At 36.2% G+C, this 18960-nt stretch overlaps 1 protein-coding gene across 1 annotated transcript in view; it reads left to right on the top strand.

Annotated features, from left to right (window-relative positions):
* LOC142352043 (dynein axonemal heavy chain 1-like) overlaps positions 1–18960 on the top strand; it is a 234705-nt gene that overhangs the window by 201279 nt on the left and 14466 nt on the right. Inside the window, 14 exon segments of the mRNA XM_075404390.1 lie at positions 10322–10484; positions 10487–10554; positions 10556–10648; positions 10650–10661; positions 10976–11136; positions 11527–11752; positions 12249–12420; positions 12597–12741; positions 13377–13621; positions 14593–14723; positions 15043–15227; positions 15952–16089; positions 16745–16886; positions 18731–18910. Coding sequence (XP_075260505.1) covers positions 10322–10484; positions 10487–10554; positions 10556–10648; positions 10650–10661; positions 10976–11136; positions 11527–11752; positions 12249–12420; positions 12597–12741; positions 13377–13621; positions 14593–14723; positions 15043–15227; positions 15952–16089; positions 16745–16886; positions 18731–18910 — 2061 coding nt within the window.

Here is an 18960-nt window from a genome sequence, read left to right as displayed (position 1 = left end):
ATTTTTTAAGCAAATCATTTAATCAACTTCTCGCAGCTTACTCAAGTTACGTAAATGTCTCTCTCCAAAGTATCTCCTTGTTACTCGAGCGCTCCATCAATGTTTACAGATTCACAACCTAAATTGGGTACTGATTCCGTCCCATTTTATATTGACTTTGGTTCTCATCCAAACAGATTTGGGAGATTTACTGTGTCCCAAATATTTAGAAATGGACAAAATTACTCGGAACCAACTTTTCAAGTCTTTAAAAAAGATAAATGTGGAACATTTGAAAAGTACCAACAACTGAGAATTGGAGATTACGAATTCAAGAAATTTTGTCTTCTGAAGAACGATCTGCTGAATGGAGACTGGGAAATTCGAGAAAATCCAGCTCAATTTGAGAAGAACCCAAAAATGGAAGACGTGCTGCAACAATGTCACAAAACAAGAGAGATCAGCATTGGAAAAAATCGAAGACTCTACGTTACCTTTATACAGTACGTTCAGGACAATCCAGCTTCAGTTTATGTCCAGATCCGACTATTTTGTCGCAAAGAGAGCAATGAGTTCAAGCAAGTGACTTACGTCAGCTATAAAATGGAAGAATTCAAGGAACTCATTGAAAATCTTAAAGACTTCTCTAATATTGAACAATGTACATTTCAATAACTACTGCTGCGCAATATTATGATGTTTTTTATATTGAATGATGAATATTTGGTGATTATATGTATTTGACTTTCAGTGAACATTTTTTCATTTGAAACTTTTTTCTTCTTAGAATGAGTTGGGATATTGGATGCTCTAGAAACATTTTCTTAAGTCTCAGAGATAAATCAAAAGTTTTTCACGTCAGGTTACATCACGAGCTTAAAAGGTATTCATATACAGTTCTTGAAGCGCAAAGTTTTCCCAATTTGGATAATTTAGACGTAGAGTCCCAAATTTCTGAATTCAAGTGGGTTATTCATAATGGGCTGCGCAGAACAACTCTAACATATCGTTCTGACAAACAAGAAATTTCCATTTCTCAACATCGCTGGAACGGATATCAGTGGAGTTTTCTTACAAAGATTGATTTGAAAAAAGAGGAGTATAAAAATCTAGTAGATCATCTACCAACACTTCTTTCCTATATAGAAAATTACAAAAAGACTTGCATTATTTTGGACGAAACAACTCAGAGTTAATGAATATTGTTACTCTGGTAAACATTTTCAATTGTTACGGAAGCATACTTTCAATGTTCCCTACGAACGAAAAACGTAAAAACTGTTTTCTCGCAGCGTGTAAAATTTGGGACCGAAATGTCGATTTGGACGAAATTGATCAAAAGTTTCCTCACGGAGGAAGAATTGGATATGGAAACTCTCTTTTGGACTTTTTCTTAGCTAGATCAAAAATTTTTCGTCTACATGCAATTTTACATGATTCTGCTGGAGCTGTGAAAACAACAACAGACGAAGGACCAGGTTATTGTTACATGCTGCCGCAATTACCCAGCTCCTGTCTTCTAGGTCATATAACTGGATTATTCTTTTGTCTCTACATCAAAGTTTGTCATCCTCATATTTTTAAAATACTAGATTGTTAATCATTTGTCAATTATCTCAGCTAAAAAGAGGATGACTCTCGTTGTGTTTGATATTGAGTGCTTGGAGGGAACAGTTGTCAAGGAGCTGGGAATTTTCAAGGACGGAATTGTGTTAGGATATACATTCCTCCCACCGAATGACTACAAGCCAACATTTCAAGCAAAGTGGAACACAAAGAATTTACATGGAATAAACTGGAATAATGGAAAAGTTGATTACTCAGATCTTCCAAACATTCATCAACATTGTTCTCCTACAACCGAATACTTTGCAAAAGGATCGGAGAAATGTAAAATCCTATCCAATTATTTGTGTAAGGATGTGGAAAATTTGGACGATTTTGGATGTCCAAAAGCCTCTAAGTTGATTTCCAACGAAGATACAATCTGGGAATGTAGTAACTACCCCTACCGACACAAGAAAACATTGCACTGTGCAGAGAAGAAAGCTTATGCTTATGGAACTTGGGTTCTTAATTTTTTTGACAAAATTTAATATTTGTAAAAATTTTTATATACTTTGATTGTAATGTATCATATTGTCTTTTAATTAATTTTTAAAATCATTTTTTTCGCCTACAAAACATAGAAAAGTTGCTTCAAAAATGAGAAAGTTGAACAAATTTTGTCCTAGCGTTACACAGTTATTCTTCATTTCAATTCTGTCGTTTTTCTTAATTTTGAATTTATTCTCCTTTTTTATGCTTTCTGTTGATAATTCCTGTGAAGAGACAGTATTTTGGCTGTCGCTGTTGTTTGTTTCTTTTTTATGTTTAGAAGCTTATCTCATTTTTTTATTTATTTACATCACAATTCAGTTGAAACAATTTCTCTATCGTCTCAATGATTACGTTTAAATGACTGAGCATACAGATAAAGGATTAAATTTGGGTAATTTTGTCTTTGATGATAATAATCAGGAACGACAATCATGGAAATGTTTTGGACAGACTTGTAATAGGTCTCTAGTCGTTTTTCTGTCCCAATTTTTTGTTATACTCGTAATTCTGGTCTGTTGTATAGTACGAATAACATTGGCTACAACGTGTGAAGAAACAACAGTTTGGATTGCAATCCTTTCTAGTACAGTTGGTTATATTTTACCTTCACCTAAATTATGAACAAGATAATTTCCACAAAAGAACGAATTTTTATTTCATTGGTTGGTCCAAGCGGATCTGGGAAATCTCATCTTATACATGAATGGTTAACAATTGGAACTTTTCAACCAGAGTTCGACAAAATTTACTACTTCTATCAACATTATCAATCTCTTTATGGTTTAATGTCTAAAGATGTTAAAAATATTGAGTTCATAGAAGGAGTTGACTTTGAGTTTATTCAAAACCTCCCAAATAACGGAACAAAGTATCTGTTAATTTTTGACGATTCTTGTGAGGAGATTTCCAGCTCTAAAGATTTCGTTAAAATTGCAACAGCTGGGAGACATAAAGGACTCAGCACAATATACATCAAACACAATTTATTTCATCAGAGTAGATTAGGAAGAGATATAGAGTTACAAAATACTCATATCGTCTTGTTCAAATCTCCTAGAGATGTACTGCAAATAAACACTCTGAGCCAACAGTTGGGATTAGGTTCACAATTAAAAGATTGGTATACCAAAGCAACTTCTATTCCTTATGGTCATTTACTTATTGATTTAACTCCCAAAACAGTCGACTCTCTTCGATTTTGTACAAATAGTGGATCTTTTCCTTCAATTTTTTTCCTTCCACAACATAAACAGCAGACCACATTTTTGAGTGATGAGCACACAACATCTCTCTACTCTGACAACGTTCCAAAGTTATTCCCGGAACTTCAAAAGAACTTACCTAAAAAATTGTCCGAAAGAATTTATTCAGTTCCTAAACGAGTGCATCGTAAACATGCTCAGAGGAGAACTGCAAGATATTCAAAAACGAGACGTAAAAAAGTATCAAGACGAAATTCATCAGCTTATTCTAAAAAGAACTGGAATAAATAAAAGGAGAGCAATTTTAAGTTCAAGGAAAGGAATAGAACTTATATCAATTCTAACTCCGTCTATCATTAACCGTCTTTCTTGAAATGGAACAGTTTGTTTTGATTCCTCAACAGCTTTACGAACAAAAATTCAAATTACATGTGTATAAATTGGACGAGAGTGAGGAAAAAGTTAACTTCGTTCCACAAAATTTAGATTCTCTTCACAAGGACATCACCACTAACACAAAATCATTCAAAAACGAGTCAGTTGTAGATCAAATACTCAAATGTCCTCGAATCAAGCTGTCCCTCAGTGACTCCATTTTACTGGATGGAAGAGATACAAATGTAGCATTTACCGATTTTATTTACGCATTGAAGAGAAAAAATATTGCATTTCCTGATATATATTACACAATACTTGATGCTACAGGGATAAGTCCGAGCAAAATTGTAAACAAGGATGCCAAAAGCAAAGACAGAGGGAGTTGGATCCCTTTCAAAATCTGAAAAAGCGAAACTTCAACGATTATACAAAGAAGGAAAAGCTGCATTTGGATCGGTTAGAAATCTTCAAAAAGCGAGCGGTTTATCAAGAGACAAGGTTATTTCCTTTCTCCACACAAAAAATTCCTATACAAAATACCGTCAAGCAAATCGACATTTTAGACGATTACCTGCATTTGCAAAGCGGATAAATGAAATTTGGTGTCTTGATTTAGCTTTTATGGACAAATTGTCAGAGTTTAATAACGGAGTAAAGTATCTATTAATCTGCGTTGATGTATTTTCTCGTTTTGTCCGTGTTCAACCAATGAAATCAAAGTATTCTACAGATGCTGTAGCAGCTTTCAAAAAAATGCTACGAAAAAACAACATCCCACAAAAAGTATGGGTTGATCAAGGAACAGAGTTTGGTGGCGAATTTCGGAAATTTTGTGGAGAAAAGAAAATTAAAATTTATTCAACGAGAAGTGAAACAAAAGCTGCCGTAGCTGAGAGAGCTATCAGATCTTTGAAAAACATTATTTATCGCTTCATGGAAGAAAACGGGCATAAGTACCTTGTAAAAATGGGGTCTTTCCTAAATACAATGAATAGTAGAGTAAATAGATCTACAGGTAAAGCTCCAAAAGAGGTAAAAAACAAAGACTTTTTATCAATTTTTTACAAAAATCCGATCAGACAATACAAAAAACCTCGGTTTAAAGTAGGGGATAAAGTACGAATTTCGAAATACGATATTCCTTTTAGAAAAGGATACAAGTAACAGTTCACGAGTGAAATCTTTGAAATTGTTAAGATTGCTGCGTACAAACCTCCAACATACAACCTCAAGGGAGAGCAGGGAGATGAAATACTAGGAAAATTTTATGAACAAGAGCTCTCAAAGTGTATCATTTAGTGATGAACTCTTTTACGGTAGAGCTGGTTTCCAACTCATCCTTTGATTGTTATCCAAATAATACATTGAGTTCTTTTACCAATTTCCTTCCCGAACAGATTAACCTTGAAGGAGAATGGGAGGTGGCAATAACCGAACTATCATATCCATCTTTGTACCAGAATATTACAGATGGAAAATTTTTCTATCTAGATGCTGCAACTCCAGATACAAAACCTTCCGATTATTATACAATTGATGCAGGACTATATCCATCAATATCTGATATTGTGAACGAAATGAACAAACAAATTCAGGAAAGAGAAAAGTATGAGAAAACCCCAATCAAATTAAAAGTCAACAGAATTACACAGAGAATATCCCTAAGCCTTCCTAATGAAAACTCGTTACTAGTTATCTTCAGTACTGATCTCTGTCACGTATTTGGGTGTGAGGAAGCTGTTTACGGAATGGGTGTTTTTATGAGTGGTGCTGGACCACATTTTCCTAAATTTCCCTATGATATTGTTCGAATTCATACTCTCATGATATACAGCGATATTGTTGAATACAATATTGTAGGTGATACAAAAGCCGCGCTTTTGAGATGTATTCCGTTTATTTCTAAAATTAAGAATGGAGACATAATATCTACTGGACAGTATATGAATTATCAAAACTTCCCAAATCTATAATTTAAAAAAATTCTTAAAAATTCTTTCCACAGCATTAAACTTGAGCTCCGCGACTCATACGGTGAAAAAGTTCCCTTCAATTCAGTAGGTGTAACAAGAGCTGTATTGATGTTCAGAAGAGCTTCAGACAATCATTTTTAAAATTAAGTTTACAAAAAATGGTTGCAGACAGTGATTTACCGTATTTTCCTGGTTATTCAAGACAAAGGGGAAGAGGATTTGGAGCTTTAGCACAAACAATTGGGAGAACTGCAATTCCTTTTTTGAGACGATATGTTGTACCAGCAGCTAAAAGAGTTGGTGCTGACTTGATTGAATTAGCTGCGCCAGAAATCGGAAATGTATTAGCTGGAAGGAAAAAGTTCAAATCTGCAGCCACAGATGTTGGAAAGAAAACTTTACGTAAACAACTAGGAGGAGGAAAACCTAGAAAACGACGTATTATTCGAAAACGCTCGCCAAAAATCAGTCGACGTCGTCGAACTAGGAGGGATATTTTTACCAAACTAAAATGAATACCAGATCAACAAATGACAGTAATTTCCGTTATGGACACTTTACAAATTCTTGCTTGGAGATTTTTGACAAAATTCCGGTTTTGGAACCAATTGAATCATCCCATATTCAAGAAGTTTATCCCAGCACTTCATTGGATGAAAGCAGCATTGAATTTGAATTTGAAACAGATAGAAGTATTTATCTCGATATGAGAGATATTCATTTACAAATTAAAGTTGGATTACAAAAGGGAAGATTATTTGACGATTTCATGAAAAAAGAGGAGCATGGAAAACCAGATATGGGTATGACTTTCACTGATGATGATTTACAATATTTGACTCATGTCAACAACTTGTTACACTCTCTTTTCTCCAACTGCGAAGTGTATTTAAACAATCAACAAGTGTACAACTCTAACGGACTCTATGGCCACAAAGCTCTGATATCCAATGAATTCAATGCTTCTACAATGAATAATGAAGGAATTTTGGCTTGTCATGGATACGAATTTGAGAAAGATCCTAGTGATTATGAAAAAAGTCCGTTCATAGATAGGGAAGAAGAGCTTTTGTTGAAAGATGGGGTTACCTTATATGGTAAACTTGCAATCGACTTATTTCAATGTGAAAAATTATTACTTCCAAATACAAAAATTAGACTCAAATTGATTCGAGCGAGACCAAATTTTTACATGATTTCCTACAATCCACATGTTTCCCTTAGAGTTCTTGACTGTTCACTTTTTACGAGACGTGTTGTCGTTAATGAGGTCTATCACCAGACAATCAAGTATCAACTAACACATCAACCAGCTTGCTATAATTTTATGGAGACAATTGCGCGAACATTTATTATTCCTTCTGGACAAAATCAATTTATTCAGGAAAATGTTTTCAATAATGCCCCAATCAGACGAATTGCAATAGCAATGAACACTAATTCAGCATTCACCGGACATTTTCAAGAAAATCCTTTTCATTATCGAAAGTTTGGACTGCGGGAGCTGAGAATTGTTCGAGGGGGGAGAGCTGTTGTCTCAATTGATACAACCAACAATTGTAGAGCTTATGTTACAACAATGAAGGCAATGAACTTCAACGAAGAAATTCCTGCGTTACCGAATGATTTCTTCACAGATCATTATGTGCTTGTATTCGATCTCACATCACTCCAAGATGCTGGTGAAAATGTTCATTATCCTGAACTCAGTGGGGAAAGTCTTCGTTTAGAAATGTTCTTTGAACGTCCGTTAACCAATGTTACCGAGTTAATTGTTCTCGGAGAACGAATCTCAACAGTTAAAATTGATCAGTTTGGAACAGTTGCTAAGAATGTCTGAAGAACTCTGCATTAATCAAGATTTTTTAATTTTCTTCTCAATTTTTTATGGTTTTTATATTATTGCCTTCTGCGTTGGAACATTTGTTGGATATGTACTTTCATCGCCCAGTTGCAACCCTTTCAACACTATAATATCAAGATAGGGAATGGATGAAAATTGGGGTAGACCTACTCCAAACTTATATGTATACCTTATTTGTGCAGTATTCCTGGGACTTTTAATCATCATTATTATCTTTCATCCCGATGTCACAGGTAATAGTGAAGACAGAGTAAGTAAATCTACAGGAGATCTGATACGTAAAATTCCCCAATCTAAAGATTGTTGCTTTATTGAAAAGAACGAATCATTTCAACTTGATTGTAATGTGAGAAATCCCTGTTCAAACGGAGCTTGCGAATTGAAACAGAAGATTATTTGTCATGGATAATCAATCTCTTCAACAAATTATTGAACGCATTCCTGAGCTAAAATTCAAATACATTGGTTCGTTTCCAGCAGATTTCATTCCAAATTTACCCAAATTCAGCTTTGCAATCATTAACACTGCTTCGAGTAAAGAAGTCGGTGAACATTGGATATTGATTGCTCGACTCAACAGAAGTTACTATTATGCGGATTCTCTGGCTCGATCAGTAACACATTACAAATTTTTAGGTAAAAAGTACCAAAAAATAATACATCGACCACTTCAGAAGATGCAAAATTTGTGTGGATTCTACGCAATTTTTGCAGCATTTCAACTATTTAAGTTTTTCCAAACCAACTTGAACAATATTCATGATGTACACGTGTTAAATTTTATAAGTAACTATATGTAGTAGTGTTCATTTTGGTATTTAGTAAGCTGAAGTTAATAAAGTCGATAGTATATGTTTCTCGTAACTGTTTCTCGTGAGTTTTCTAAACTTTTTTTATCGAACTTTATTAACCACTCGGCTAAGTGTACCTTGATGTTCATTGAAATTTATACAATTTATTGTAAATGATTGAGTAATTTTGTATTTTGATGCTCATAATTTGTACTGTGTCTGTCATTTTATACTATTTTAATTCATTTTTTTCTTTTATTTTACATCTTTTTTCAAATAATGTACAAAAAATAATGCATATATGCATGTAATTAGCAAGATGGCGCAGTGGGAGCGTGCTGGGCCCATAACCCAGAGGACGGTAGATCAAAACTCCCTCTTGCTATCTTGACTTTTTCCAATTAATGAGCGCGCAAAAGACATTTGTTACACAATTGATTCAAACAATTAGGGGAACAATCTTTGCAATTGACCTAAAATTTGTAAACAAAAATTCAACATGTCACATAATTACCCCTCAGATAACTAGGGTAATTGAAAACCCCCACCAATTAATTTCACAATTTAATAACATAAAAGTTGTAAACAAAATTCAACCTGTCACATAATTACCCCTCACATAATTACAGCAATTAATTACCCACGCCGATTCTATTGTTCTCAAGTAAACACTTAATAACTACACAAACATTGATTTTTTCCCCTCAAAATTTCAGCCTATCAGGAGCGTCTCCGAACCTACCCCCCACATTTGCACCGACTATACTACTCTTAATACATGGCAGCGGCTATTACTAATCTTAATACATGTCGGCGGCTATTACTAATCTTAATACATGTCGGCGGCTATTACTAATCTCAATACATGTCGGCGGCTATTACTAATCTTAATACATGTCGGCGGCTATTACTAATCTTAATACATGTCGGCGGCTATTACTAATCTTAATACATGTCGGCGCATAATCTTAATACATGTCGCCGGCTATAACTAATCTTAATACATGGCGGCTATACCCTATCTTAATACATTAACGCCGCTATACCTAATCTTAATACATGCTAATTCATTCCCTATCTTAATACGTTAGGGAGGACCCAAATCCCGAAAAATACGCTATACCCTATCTTAATACATGGGGGACCTCACCCCCCCCCCCCCCCCCCCCCCCCGGGGAGTGTAGCTCACTATATTACTACTAACTTTTCTAAAAAATTGTTATTTGTAAATTATTATTTGTATAGAATTATTTGTACTGCTTCCGGTTGCCAACTGTAAAATATAATTCAATGTGGAGCATGAATTCCAATAGAAGATGGCATTCAGCTAAAAAAACTGCAAAATATTTTTTGTTGTCAAATATGTAAACTATAATATTCGATTGTGAGATGCAAGAAATTGATTAAAAAATGTTAAAATTGTTCATTGTTGGCGTCAAAGATACCAAAAGTTTCAACCGCGAAGACTTCCAGTGGAATACACCTCATTAAGGCTCCTTCGAATAACGCTTGGTCGAGAGCAATCGTTATCTGATTAGACACATTGCAAAGTCAGCCAATTTGACAAAATAGATCACATTTTTATTCAATTTAGCGCAAATATGAATAAAATACGACAGCTTGTTGTACAAACAAAATTGTTCAATTACATATGTGATCTAAGAGGAAGGTGGAAGCTTTGGAAGCTAAAGAGTGAAAATAGTAAAGAATAGGAAAAAAATTGGAAAATTAATCAACAATTCTTCAAACTGGCCCAAAAAAAAATCAAATCTCCAAATATGCTAAATATGGGAAAACAGACTTTAAAAAAATTGAACAAGGGGGTCGGAACAATATTTTGATGCTAATTTTGGTTTTAAATTTCTATTGATTCAACTCTTTACTAAACGCCGTGCGTTTCTCGAAATAAACTATTGGAAAGATTTACAAAATAGATAGAAATACAGAGACTTTGAAACACGTTGAACCAGCTATTTTACAAACTCCGATGATACCAGCGAATTAATATCACCAAAAAGTACCTCTTTTTTATAGGTTCCACACACTGATGATCTAGCTCTGATTGAAACGATGGGTGACCCAGTCAAGATCCGGTCATGGCAGATCGCTGGACTTCCAAAAGACCAGCTGTCGACTGAAAACGGAGTCATTGTCCAGTATTCCAACCGGTGGAGTCTGTTCATTGATCCTCAAGGCCAGCCAATAAGTGGATCAAATGTCTGGAAAAGGATGCCGGAATTGACGTGTTCAAACTGTCTGATAAAGACTTTTTTGAGGAGTTTGGAGAACTCGATTCGGTTTGGGAAGCCATGCTTGATGGAGAACATTCTAGAAGAACTGGATCCGGCTTTGGAACCAATTTTTGCTCAAACAGGTAAGTGCTTCGAATCTCTTGAATTTTTTACTGTTTTTTCTTGGAAGGCGACCTTTTTCTTTTCAAAAAAGCGCAGTAGTGCGATAAAAATGTTTTTCAAATCTTTGCCGACTCTTCATGAGAAGTATATTCTTTTATCATCTTAGAGATAATTTTATGAATTAAGACTCAATTTTTTTGGTTATTGCGATTTTAATAGTTCACGGAGCTGACATGGGCTGAAAAAGCGCAGAGCTTAATATCAACAGTTTTCGAGAAGAGATAATGTTTCATCCCATATTCATCTGTCTTCTAAACAATATTCAACCTTTCAGACGTTCAAGCAACAAGGATCTCTTGTAATCCGATTGGGTGATGCTGTTATTCCTTACCACGAGGACTTCAAGTTCTACATCACAACCAAACTGCCCAACCCACACTACACTCCAGAGATATCTACCAAGGTCACCCTCGTCAATTTCACACTCTCACCGAGGTTAGTGTCTTCTGGCTGGGCGGCTAAATTAATCGGGATCTGTTCTTCCAACCCCACACCCCTCTCAGAGCTTCGTTGGCGTATCTGTTAGGTCCTAAGAGGGTTATCTTACTGATCAACGAAGACTGTATATTGCTCTGCGAAAAGATTGCTTCAGAAAAAAGGATCTGTTATACCGTTTGTGCCCCCCCAGCTTAGTGGGCACATATTATTTGCACCCCCGAGACGCACGTGCCATATTTTTACATGATGATTTACTATGTAATGACACGTTTTCTGTATGGGGGGGGGGGGCGCATAACGTACTGGGGGGGGGGGCACAAACGGAAACGATCCCAACTTTCATTGACTTAATTTGGCATTTATTTGTGGAGTTAACTTGTTTTTTAGCGGTCTGGAAGACCAATTGCTAGCCAGAGTTGTGGCTGAAGAACGTCCAGATTTAGAAGATGCGAAGAACCAGCTGATTGTGAGCAATGCGAAGATGAAGGCAGAGTTGAAAGAGATCGAGGACAAGATTCTAGAGAGACTCTCTGCCTCGGAAGGGAACCCAGTTGACGATGTGGATCTCATCAAGACTCTGGAGGCGTCCAAAGTGAAGTCTAAGGAAATCAAGGTACATATTATATATCTATTTCATCGTCATCAAGTTTTGTTCACGTTAAATAAGCCATCACTGTAAAAGATGACATAAGCCATATACGATTAAACTCCAACAAAGTTTAAGTAAATTTGCCTGAACTCTGATCAGGTAAACTTCAGGTGTACAGATATCTGAAAGGCACCTGTAAGTGCTGAAAAGTCTTTGTGAACTATTTTTTCATGTAAATTTACCTGAACTTTTTTAGTGTGTAATTTAAAACTCTTGGGCTTTTTCGCCAATGATCTGACTTTTGCAGCTCTTATCTACATTTTTCAGTACTGATCTGACTTTTGCAGCGCTGATCTGAATTTTTCAATAGTGATCTGAGTTGTTCAGTTTCTAAGCACGGATTTACATTGCTCAGCACTTCTATCTTTTTCAGCACTTACTTAGATTTTTCAGTACTGATCTGTACATTCTCAGCACTGATCTTTATGCTACTAACATGTAGTTCTGTGTGATCTGACAGGACAAAGTGGTTGTTGCTGAGAAGACAGAGAAAGACATTGATGAGACGAGGAGTCTCTACATCCCAGTATCAGTAAGAACCCAGATCCTCTTCTTCTGCACCACTGACCTCGCCAATGTGGATCCCATGTACCAGTACTCACTCGAGTGGTTTATCAACCTCTTTTTGAATGGTTAGCAGTTATTACATACCCGGGACTGCAGTTCTTTTGAATAAAATTTCCTTTTGTCAAGAAGATTGCGTTTTGCCTAGAAAGTTGCATTTTGTCGAGAAACATTTCCTTTTGGTTATTTCATTTTCGCTGATTTCGGTTAAAAAGCAATTAATTTTTTTGGACTGGGGTTTTAGGCATTGCAAATGCGGAGCGAGCAGACACAGTGGCTCAGAGGATTGAGAACATCAACAACTACTTCACTTATAATCTCTACATCAATGTCTGCAGAAGTCTATTCGAGAAACACAAACTTATGTTCGCCTTTTTACTCTCTATAAGGTACGACCACTTCTCAACTTGCCAGTAGTTGAAATTGAATATTTGAAAACTTCTTTAAAAAAGGGAAATAATTATATAAGTAAACCGTTTTAATGAATGTAAACACTCATGAATTTTTCAAACCCCCACCGCCGTGCCTTTGTACTATAGTATCAGTCAATTTTTCTTCACAGTAAAACTTAAAAAATTAGTAGTTTTAATTTATCAATTGATATATTGTGTCGTTTTTAGCACAAAACGTGTTAGAACTGCAACGTCGTGATAGTTAGTCATTGATACTTTTAAAATGATTGGATTGGATTGGTCGAAAAAAAAATAACCCAACAAGTCGTTGCAACGAAATTATTCATTTAGAAACAACGATGTTCAAATAATTGTATCGACAGAGTTGACGAGAATTTTTCCTATGATCTAGTGCTTGCGAATTAAGGTCTTTTTGTTCTTGCCCAAGTTGAGAATTGTCTCTTTTTAAACATAAAAAATTTTTGGTTATTGTCAGTTTTCCTCTAAAACCGATCAAAGCCCCTATGTTTATTTCGGCAAACTGAGCTGTTGTCGACTTTGTATGTAAGAATAGTCGTTCTTTATAGAATTATTCTTGGGAAGTAAATTTTGTTAAAATTGTTGTTTTTTAGAATTATGATGAACGATGGCTTGATTGACCCCGAGGAGTGGCGATATTTCATATCGGGTGGCACCAAAAGGGGAAAAGATGTGCCCAATCCCGCACCCGATTGGCTTTCGGACAGGGCTTGGGGTGATTGTATCACTCTCTCGGCTCTGCCCGCTTTTGGGGAGATCACAAGTGATTTCGGTGACTTGATTGATGGATACAAAGCTATTTTTGACAGCAACGAGCCACACCGGGAACCGCTGCCAGGTAATCCGAAAAAAATATCTGACTGATTGTCTCTTAAGATTTTTATCCAAGTTTCATTAAGTTACCTAAAAGGTGCAGTTGTACGTTTTCGTCTAAATTTTTTTGTCAATTAATAATGATTAATAATTGAGTTTATGCGCTTGGTAACATATACTCTTATAAGTTTCAATTTAAGACAGATTCAATTGCAAAAGAAAGCCTTCATTTCTAATTAATTGCTCTCAAACGAAGTTTGTAGCAATTGTATTAGTCCTGTCGGTCTTTTTTTATGCGATTTTTCGCTTGACCAATTTTTCGTCTGACCCATTTGACTTTTCGTCCTCAAAAAGGATAAAATGGATAAACAGGTAGCGCCCAGCGGGCTCTATGTGCTCTTAGAGCCTTTCAGGTCTGTTTCAGCTCAAACTGTTTTGGAGACTTATACTTATACTTATGGTGTGAAGGGCGGTTCTTAGAGGTTAAGACACCCCCCCCCCGTGGCTAGCTACTGACCAAGCCAACCGCTCGCCGGTCGTTTGAGAGCAATTCGCCCGACGTTAGTCGGTTATGTTTATTATATCAATTTGGAAGATTTAGAATCGAGTGGACTTTGGCGTATCGTGTAATAGCTTCAATGCCTTTTCTCGCCATCTTGAAACTTTATTGTTTTGATTAGGTTACCTCGCAGGCTCGGTTAATAAGTTGCTCGTAATAACTTGCTAAGGTTTCTAATAAATTCTGAGAGAAAAAATTGTCATCGTCTCAAAAAAACTTGTTCTTTGTTTCCAACTGATGGATTTATGATATAAAGTATGTGCTTACAATTTGAGACCGGACTGTGATCCTATATACCACGTCTTTATGTGAGAAATACTGGGAACATGATTCGAAACATCGCAAAGAAAAGCATGCCTCCCAACCCGTTCAGACGAGAGGTTTCGAGTCGTATTTACACCACCTCAAACCTCGGGGTTTATCGTCGTATGTTTTAGGTCGTTGGAACGATGAACTGAGCATGTTCCAGAAGATAATAGTACTGAAGTGCCTGAGAGCAGACATGGTCACCAATGCCATGCAGGACTTCGTGGCCGCAAATTTGGGACAGAAGTTCATTGAACCACAGGTAACAAAAAACAACCATTTACTCTGAAATAAAGTCTTAATTAGGCTTTCATAAAATTCGTGCCACTAACCTTTAGAAATTAAGTTCAGCTCAACGTTTCAGTGATAAAAAGCGTACTGTTTTCTGATTGGCTGATTGCTCAACAAGTTCTCAGTGTTTTATAATAAAAAAATGAGCGTTAAGCCGAAAGAGAAAAATATGTTAATTGAACGGATAAAGTTGCAGTGTTTTAGATTTCTCTGCCAACCAGCTTCGTTGAAAATTCTATATTTTGGTACGTCTATTTGTTGAGAGCTGACGCTTTTCATCTCGTTTTCAGACGACAGATTTGAGTCTAGTGTACAAAGATTCCTCCCCGACCACCCCTCTCATCTTTGTACTGTCTACTGGAACTGACCCGGCTGCAGACCTGAACAAGTTTGCGGAGGAAATGAGAATGGCCAAAAAGTTCAACTCAATCTCTCTCGGTCAGGGACAGGGTCCGGTGGCAGAGAGTTTGGCCCGGTAACAACTGATGATGACTTCTACGCTTCTTTGAATCTTTTTGTCGAAATTTTCTGTTTTTTATTTTCAATTTTTCACTTTTTACTTCAATTTAATTAAGTGAGCGGCAGATTTGATTTCTTAAATAAGATTTCCTTTTTGATCAAATTTTTTGAGATGAATGCATCAATTGACTTCAAGGAGCTAATGATCAATTTTTATTGCTATTTTTTTGCAAAATTTGTTTTAATGTGTTTTTGCTACCGTATTTCACCTTCTTTATGGAGAAATGATGATATAACATCAGCAATTCTGTATCACTAGTTTTGCTATGAAGCTCATAAAAATGACAAAGCTTTAGTTTGTTTGACTTGGTCTAACGGCGTTCTGTTCTTAGAATATAAATTTGTGAAACCTATAATTTTTGAAACCCCCCCCCCCCCCCCCCCCCAACTTCTACACCTAGAACTTTTAAGCCTAGAAAATTTTAGGTCTTCTCGGGTTCACGTGCAAATTTTAACATCATAATATACTTTCTAATAGCTTAGCTTTTATTTTTGTATTTGTGCGCGGGGGGGGGGGGGGTGGGAGTCAACGGCAAATGTCAATGGGGGACGAAATCAAAAAAATCCGCTTTTTATATAATTCTTGTAGCATTTTATATCACGCTACTATGTGTAAAGATAGCTCAAATGCGTGTAGACGGGGTAACAGGGGAGTAGGAGAAATTCAATGTGGGTTCCAGGAGTGCGATAGAACGTGGGCGGTGGGTGTTCTTCCAGAACTGTCACTTGGCACCCTCCTGGATGCCCTCTCTGGAAAGAATGATTGAACAGATTGACCCGGACAAAGTGCACCGAGACTTCCGATTATGGCTCACCAGGTATGATACAGACAGTGGGCTAAAATTGGATGTAATATCAAGTAACTTCCAACTTTTTCGTAGTCTAAAATTGCTATCATTCAGAATTTGCTGTAGCTAACCTAATCGGTGGAAGTTTTACTTCTAATAAAGGAATCAAAAATGCAACAAAATTGGTTCCATTTTTCATTTTAAATCTTATTGGGCGTCGTAAGCTCCTTAGTGACGCTATACCTCCTCCCTGGCTACAACGGGACACAGATGACACCCCCACCCCCCCCCCCCCCCGCCCCCACCTGGTGTTTGATTCTACCAACCGGAGTCGGTTATGTTGGTGATTGTGAATCAGTACTGATGTTAGACTTACTCAGTACTGACATTGACTTGGCGTTATCGGGATTGTATTTAAATTAGGATCAAAATACTGGTGAAAGAGAATAATTTAAAGACAAGGCAAAGTCATCCCGGGTGTTGAATCTGCTAATTAATTTTGATTGGTTAAAAATTGGTTAAAAAATTCAGGTCTTTCCCATTATAGGGAAAGACCCCCCCCCCCCTGGCCTACTGGTCATATACCTTATACCCCCCCTTCACCCCAATCATAGACAAACGGTAATGGGGGAATAGTGGGGGAAAGATCCATTAACTAAAAAGAGGTGATATTTTTTCTGTGTAGCATGCCGAGTCCGAAGTTCCCAGTGGCTGTTCTGCAGAACAGCTCCAAGATGACAGTTGAGCCTCCCAAAGGCATCAAGGCCAATCTGCTAAAAAGCTACCTGAGTGTCAACGACGATTTCCTCAACTCAACTGATGAAAAGGTCTGTGCAAATACTGCAAAAAAACGTTGTTTATGAGCATAAGCGATTTGTTCTTACAAAAGTAGGAATTTTGAAAACTCAAAAAATAAAATCAACCTCAAATTGCAGCACTGCAAAATGCAATGAAATTATCAAATTAGAAAACAGAATCTGGATATATTCTGTTTCGGCCCCCAGTTTTTTTTAATGATCCCCAGTTACAAATTATGAGTTGTTATATAGCACGTTACTATGTAAAAATAATGCACGTGCGCCTGGGGGTGAAAAAACATATATTCCCACTAAGCTGGGGGGGGGGGTCGAAACAGAATATATTCTCAAAATGTTATGTTTTTTATTTCAAATTGTTTCTGAGAATAACCGCTGAAAAACTGAGAATCTCAAATTCTGCTGCCTCATTTTTTTCAGATAACGCCAAAAAAAATTTCGTTGAAGACATATTTCCACCCCCCCCCCCCCCCCAAAAAAAATATCGTGCAATTTTCCTGCAACCATGGGTTTTCGGAGTTCAACTAAAGGATAAATTGTCTGCTCATTTAGGGAAGAAATTCTCAGGGAACGAGAGTGAGGTTTAAGGAATTCTAATTCATCACGATTTTCTAAAGACGTCAGATTGCTTAAAAATAATTCTGAAATAAGGATTTCATTGAAAAGATCTCGAATAACCGAACCTTGAAGAGACTCTTTTGATTTAGTTTTAACAAAATGAGGCTTAAAGTTTTCACATTTTTTAAGGTTTTTGTTTTTTTTTCCATTCCGTATACGCTTGGGTGATTAAAATGTTTGTTTTGTCGTAAAATGGATCCCCTGACGTTTCTGTGAGAAGTTCAGATATACAACTGCTCGCTGAAACAAAAAAAATTGCTTGAAAAAGTGCATAAAATTTTGTTCATTTTATTTCCAATTTTTTGCTCAAAAATCATGTTAATCAATTTTATATTCATTGTCTTGTATTCCACTGAAAACGTATTAACGAGGCAATTGGTTCCAATTTTAAAAATAAAGGTGAACTTTTATGACTGGATTAGTCACTTTCAATCGATTAGTTTAAAGTAACTGAATTTAATGGGTTTCCATATTCTGTTCGCCTTAAAAGATTTAAAGGTTCACGTGTCATACAATTGCGTAAATTCTATTTTTGCGGAGAAATTTGTTTGTTTTTAAGAAAAACAGTCTTTTGGTACTATCGGACAGGAAACTCTAATGCTCTATATAAATTCGATTCCATTGATTTAATCTATTTATACTCTATTTATACATGGCACCATAAATGTGTATGGTCTTGGATATGGTTCCCAAGATACCATGAACTTTAATTTTTTTCAAGTGTCTTGATGAGTTTTTCTCAACTCATCGTGAAATGCATGGGTATTTTAAGAGGTTTTTGAGCAATGTTGATTTTCTTCCATGGTCAGCTATATGGTTGCCAAGGTATCATAAACTCCATATATGGCTTGGATATGTTTGCCAAGAAAGGTTGATGGTGGTCAACCCGGGCTGTCACGAGATAAATAGTAAATGAACGGTTCGTTAGTCTCACCCAAACTTTTTGTTGAAGACCTTTAGCTTCAAATATTAAAGCTTAATACACACTATACAAAGAGTTTTACTTACTCCACTTTGATCTTGAAAAACGAAGATTCAATAAAAAATTCGTTAGGTTTTTAAAATTAGGTTTTATTTTTTCATTCTAATTCATTATAACTACTATAACTAACATTCTCATAGAGGTTATAATGGTTATAATGCAAAGTTATTTGTCACGTTGCATTTTTGCCTGTTTGGTTGTTTAAAGGAACATAGAACAAGGCAGATTTTCAGCATTGGTTGTAAATTTATTTTAGACACACGACTTCAAATGTCTCGTTTTCTCCCTCTGTCTGTTCCACGGAGCCCTTTTGGAGAGAAGGAAATTCGGACCCCTGGGGTTCAACATCCCCTACGAGTACACGGATGGAGATCTCAGGATCTGTCTCTCACAACTCAAAATGTTCCTCCTTGAGTACCCTATAATTCCTTATAAGGTTAGTTAGCTGTTATTTTTAGTCTAACTCGTTTCAATGTGTACAGTGAG

This window comes from Convolutriloba macropyga, chromosome 13 (genome assembly GCF_964194025.1).
Source record: "Convolutriloba macropyga chromosome 13, txConMacr16.3, whole genome shotgun sequence".
NCBI lineage: Eukaryota > Metazoa > Xenacoelomorpha > Acoela > Convolutidae > Convolutriloba > Convolutriloba macropyga.
Note: the sequence above shows the minus strand (reverse complement) of the source record. Positions and strands in the feature narration are given on the sequence as shown.